Source organism: Calidris pugnax, unplaced genomic scaffold, assembly GCF_001431845.1.
Source record: "Calidris pugnax isolate Ruff unplaced genomic scaffold, ASM143184v1 scaffold135, whole genome shotgun sequence".
Lineage (NCBI taxonomy): Eukaryota > Metazoa > Chordata > Aves > Charadriiformes > Scolopacidae > Calidris > Calidris pugnax.
In genome coordinates, this window is record NW_015090961.1 from 1,748,513 (window position 1) to 1,753,649 (window position 5,137).

The 5,137-nt window shown below is 55.8% G+C and overlaps 1 protein-coding gene across 1 annotated transcript in view; it reads left to right on the top strand.

Moving 5' to 3' along the window:
* Nucleotides 1-5,137, top strand: part of SLC31A2 (solute carrier family 31 (copper transporter), member 2) — an 8,145-nt gene that overhangs the window by 249 nt on the left and 2,759 nt on the right. Inside the window, exon 2 of the mRNA XM_014952308.1 lies at nucleotides 3,834-3,903. Within this exon, the coding sequence (XP_014807794.1) occupies nucleotides 3,834-3,903 (70 nt within the window). The remainder of the gene's footprint in view (nucleotides 1-3,833; nucleotides 3,904-5,137) is intronic.

Genomic DNA, 5,137 nt, shown 5'->3' on the forward strand with positions numbered 1-5,137 from the left:
CCATTCCCTCGGCTCCGTTTTGTCCCCGTTCCCATTCCCTCCAGTTCCCGTTTACCCTCCCGTTGCCCGCGGTTCCCTTTTTACCCCGGCTCCCGTTCCCCCCAGCTCCCGTTCCCCCTGGCTCCCGTTTGGCTCCGGCTCTCATTCCCCCGGGTTCCCATTTACCCCCAGTTCCCGTTTACCCCCAGCTCCCATTCCCCCTGGCTCCCCTTTTGCCCCCGTTCCCATTCCCTCCAGTTCCTGTTTACTCCCAGCTCCCATTCCCCCCGATTCCCGTTTTGCCTGGGCTCTCGTTCCTTGTGGTTCCCATTTACCCTCAGTTCCCGTTTGCCCCAGCTCCCGTTGCCCCCGGTTCCCTTTTTACCCCAGCTCCCATTCCCCCTGGCTCCTGTTCCCCCCAGTTCCCGTTTACCCCTGGCTCCTGTTCCCCCTGGCTCCCATTTTGCCCCCATTCCCATTCTGCCTGGTTCCTGTTTTGCCCTGGCTCCCATTCCCCCCCAGTTCCCATTTACCCCCGGCTCCCGTGTCTGTACTGTCTCTCTCCAGCCGTCTGTCTGTCTGTCTGCTCCTCACACCCCTGTGCTGCCACCTCCCCATCCCGAATGCTCTCCTCTCCTGTCACGTCACCCCCTGTCCCGTCACCCTCTCTCCTGTCACCCTCTCCCCATCACCCCTGGTGATGCCCAAGTCACACCGCGGGGCTCAGACGACCACCTGGAGCAGGTTGGCTTCATGCCCTGAGCTCAGCCATGAAGGTTAAGGCCACCAGGTCCCCCCCTTTGCTGGCACAAGGTCCCCCCAGCAGCATTCCAGAGGGTGGCTCACGCTGGCTCCAAGGAGCATCCTGGTGTGGGAACACCTCCCCGGGCCATCGTGTGTGTGTGTGTGTGTGTCCCCACCGTGCTTGTCGTGGTGTTTTGCCAACCAGAGGACCAGCGGGGTGCAGAAGGACAGGCTCATCCCGACGTGCGGCTCCGGGTGTCCCGGTCGGACCGGAGCAGCAGGTCGGGATGGAGGGAACAGTCTGATGCTGCTCCACGCGGTGTCTCCCTTGGTGGCAAAGAGGAACCCCCCAAGTCCCAGGAGATAGGACAAGAGGAAATGGCCTCAGGTTGCACCAGGGGAGGTTTAGATTGGATCTTAGGAGACATTTCTTCACGGAAAGGGTTATACAGCATTGGAATGGGCTGCCCAGGGAAGGGGTTGAGGCACCATCCCTGGAGGTGTTCAGAAGACAGGCTGACATGGTCCTCAGAAATATGGTTTAGTGGTTTGTTTTTTTCTTATTTATTTATTTTGTCAGAGTGAGGTTGATGGTTGGACTAGATGATCTTTAAGGTCCCTTCCAACCCAGACCATTCTATGATTCTGTGATTCTATGATGCTAAAACTGCAGTGGGTACAGCCACAAAGCTCACACCATAGAATGGTTTGGGTTGGAAGGGACCTTAAAGACCATCCAGTGCCACCCCCTGCCCTGGGCAGGGACACCTCCCACCAGACCAGGTTGCTCCAAGGCCCCTCCAACCTGGCCTTGAACCCCTCCAGGGATGGGGCAGCCACAGCTTCTCTGGGCAGCCTGTTCCAGGCTCTCACCACCCTCAGCGTAAAAAAAACCCCAATCTCTTGCGTGTGTTGTCCGTGAGCAGAGGCAGGATAATTTTGAAGAGCTTTATTTGCATGTGTGATTACCTGCAAGGTGCTGAGGAGGAGCTTGGGTGCAGCTTTCCCTCCCCAGGTGCCTGCTGAATCACTGCTGCGTGGGCTGGTGGGTGAGGACAAGGACCACGTCCTTCCCACCCATGTCCCCGGGGGCCCATCGGGTCCGAAATCCCCCTCTTGCAAAGATACAAGAGATTCTTAGGACTTCCCCTCTTGCACCATCGCATCTCGCCCAGCAAGATGCCATCTCTGCCGAAATCAGGCCACAGGAGAGGAGCGAGGGGCCACTGGCCCAAGGGCTACCATTTTGGCTTCATGGCCACACTGGGTGCCCAAAAACACGTGGCTTCACCCTAAACTGGGAGCCCTGGTGCAGCAAGGGGATCTTCTGCCCGTTCCTTCTGCTCCCCTGGCCCGGAAAGAGTTACCTCCTCCTTGCGGGTGAAGCCCACAAAGGAGAAATAGCTTAATTTAAAGGCTAATTATCATTAAGCTGTTGCCAAAGGAGGCTTGAAAGTGTGAGCCAATTATACCTGCTAATGTGCTCTGGGTAACGAGCGGCCGCCGGGTGTAATGAGAGCCCGTCTCTGGCGTGGACACCCGGTCATTGGATGGTATTTCTGGCCGAGGCTGGTCTCCTCGGCCACATCTGCTGGTGTCAGTAACGGTGGGGACAGTGTGGCAGAGGAGAGGGCACAAGCCCCATAGACACTACCTGGAGAGCTTCACCGAAGGGAGGAGGGAAAAAAAATCCCCAAAACCCACCCAAATTCCATTTTTTGTGGTAAAACACAGAATCACAGAATCCCATGGGTTGGAAGGGACCTCTGGAGATCATCATCTCCAACCCCCTGCCAGAGCAGGGTCACCCACAGCAGGTTGCACAGGAATGTGTCCAGGTGGGGTTTGAGTGTCTTCAGAGAAGGAGACTCCAGCACCTCCCAGGGCAGCCTCTGCCAGGGCTCTGCCACCCTCAAAGAGAAAAAGTTCCTCCTCATGTTTAGGTGGAACTTACTATACTCAAGTTTGTGCCCGTTCCCTCTTGTCCTGTCCCTGGGCACCACTGAAAAAAGCCTGTCCCCATCCTCCTGACACCCACCCTTTCAGTATTTATAGGTGTTGATCAGATCCCCCCTCAGCCTTCTCTTCTCCAGACTGAACAGACCCAAGTCCCTCAGCCTCTCCTTGTAAGGGAGATGCTACAGGCCCCTCATCATCTCTGTAGCCCTCTGCTGTCCCCTCTCCAGCAGTTCCCTGTCCTTCTTGAACTGGGGAGCCCAGAACTGGACCCAGTGCTCCAGATGGGGCCTCCCCAGGGCAGAGCAGAGGGGGAGGATGACCTTCCTCCACCTGCTGGTCACGTTCTTCTTGATGCCCCCCAAGATGCCACTGGCCTTCTTGGCCACCAGGGCCCATTGCTGGCTCATGGGCATCCTGTTGTCCACCAGGACTCCCAGGTCTTTCTCCTCAGGGGCAGACTTGGCAGCGGTGGTGTCAGATCTATAGGTGGGTTCCTTACACACGAGCAACACGTGCTGCTCCTGTTAGAGGGAGATAATGGAGGGGGTTTGATGTCTGGGGTGGTCCAGGCAGCCCCGGGAAGGGAGGGCATCCCCAGGGAGGCATCCCTGGACCTGGCACCCAGCATCAGGGGGTCACGCTTGTAGCAGTGGGTGCTTTGGTGTGTCCCAGTGATGGAGGAGACACCCCTGGGGGGCAGAGGAAAGCAGGGGGTGGCTGGTCTCTGACCTCTTCAGGCTTCACTTCAGGCTGCAGACGGCATCCTCCAGCCTCCCTCTGTCTCCCACGGACCTTCCCTACTCAAATCCAGGCTAACGAAGTCCCCAGCTCGTCTCTCTTTATTTTGGGGGCAAACTCTGGCTTTTTCTCACCAGCCCAGACACGGGAGCTGCTGCAGGAGGTGAAAATTGTCCTGTAGAAGTCCAGGGAGGAGCTGAGCCCCGTGAGCGTGACTGTGATTTTTTCAGAGCAAGTTCCTCTTCCCGTTTCAGAAATCAGGGAAGAAAAAAAACCAAATTGCATCATTTGGTAAAAACCCTGGCTGAGCATCGTCATTGTGATGGGTGGTGGGTGCCTGGACCCGCTGAAGGTGTGGGTTCCCCAGCTCCTGCTGGTGCCGTCACCCTGAAGCCTTTCCTTGGCCTTTCTTCCAGATGACCTTCTACTTCTCGGACACGGTGGTGCTGCTCTTTGACTTCTGGAGCGTCCACAGCCCCACAGGTAGGCTGTCACCTTCTCCTGGCCCCAGACACCCCTCTGTCCATCGGTCCATCCACCACCAGTTGTGTCCTCCACCTGGGGAAGAAGATGGAGGGGCAGGGAATGGAGCCCCCACATTTCTGGCAGGAGCGATGGGCTGGGAGGGGGGAGCAGAGCCCCCACCCAGCATCAATGGGGGGGTCAAGGCAGAGCTGTGATGGGCTCCCTCAGAGCCCAGAGGGCACTGCCTGATTTTTGCCACCCCACTCCTGCCCCACTGAGCTGTGCCGTGCCCTGGAAATGCCCAGGGTAGGGATGGATCCTCCCAAACCAAGAGCCTGAAGCATCCTCCCTTCTAGGCCTGACCCCAAAAGGTCACTCAGCGATGTCTCAGCTTCCCATTTTCTTTTTAGAAGCAAAGAATCATAGAATTGTCTAGGTTGGAAGGGACCTTAAAGGTCATCTAGTCCAACCATCAACCTAACTCTGACAAAAAAAAAAAAAAAAAAAAAAAAAAAATCACTAAACCATATTCCAGAGGACCTCAACGCGTCTTTTGAACACCTCCAGGGATGGGGCCTCAACCCCTTCCCTGGGCAGCCAATTCCAATGCTGGATAACCCTTGCTGTGAAGGAATTCTTCCTAATATCCAATCTAAACCTCCCCTGGTGCAACTTGAGACCATTTCCTTTTGTCCTATCTCCTGTGACTTGGGAGATGAGACCAACCCCCCTTCTCCACACCCCCCTTCAGGTAGTTACAGAGCGCAATTTTTAAATTAATATTTATTCAGTAGTATTTCAAAATGGTTTTTTTGGAGGCAATGCAAAAATGCTTTTTTTTTTTTTTCTTTTTTTTTCCACTAGAGGAACCCCCTCCCAAAAAAATACTTCCAAGGAATTTCGAGGGGATATTGGGCTAAACTGGAACAGGTTGTCCAGGGAAGCTGTGGCTGCCCCATCCCTGGAGGGGTTCAAGGCCAGGCTGGACGGGGCCTTGAGCAACCTGGTCTGGTGGGAGGTGTCCCTGCCCAGGGCAGGGGGGTTGGAACTCGGTGATCTTTAAGGTCCCTTCCAACCCAAACCATTCTATGATTCTAAATATTCCCACCACTTTCCAAACCTGCTGCCCAACCCTCATCCCCAGACCCCTCCCATCCCTCCACCTTATCCCATGGATATAGAATCATAGAATTTCCCAGGCCGGAAGGGACCTCCAAAGGCCATCTAGTCCGACCTCCCCGCAGTCAGCAGG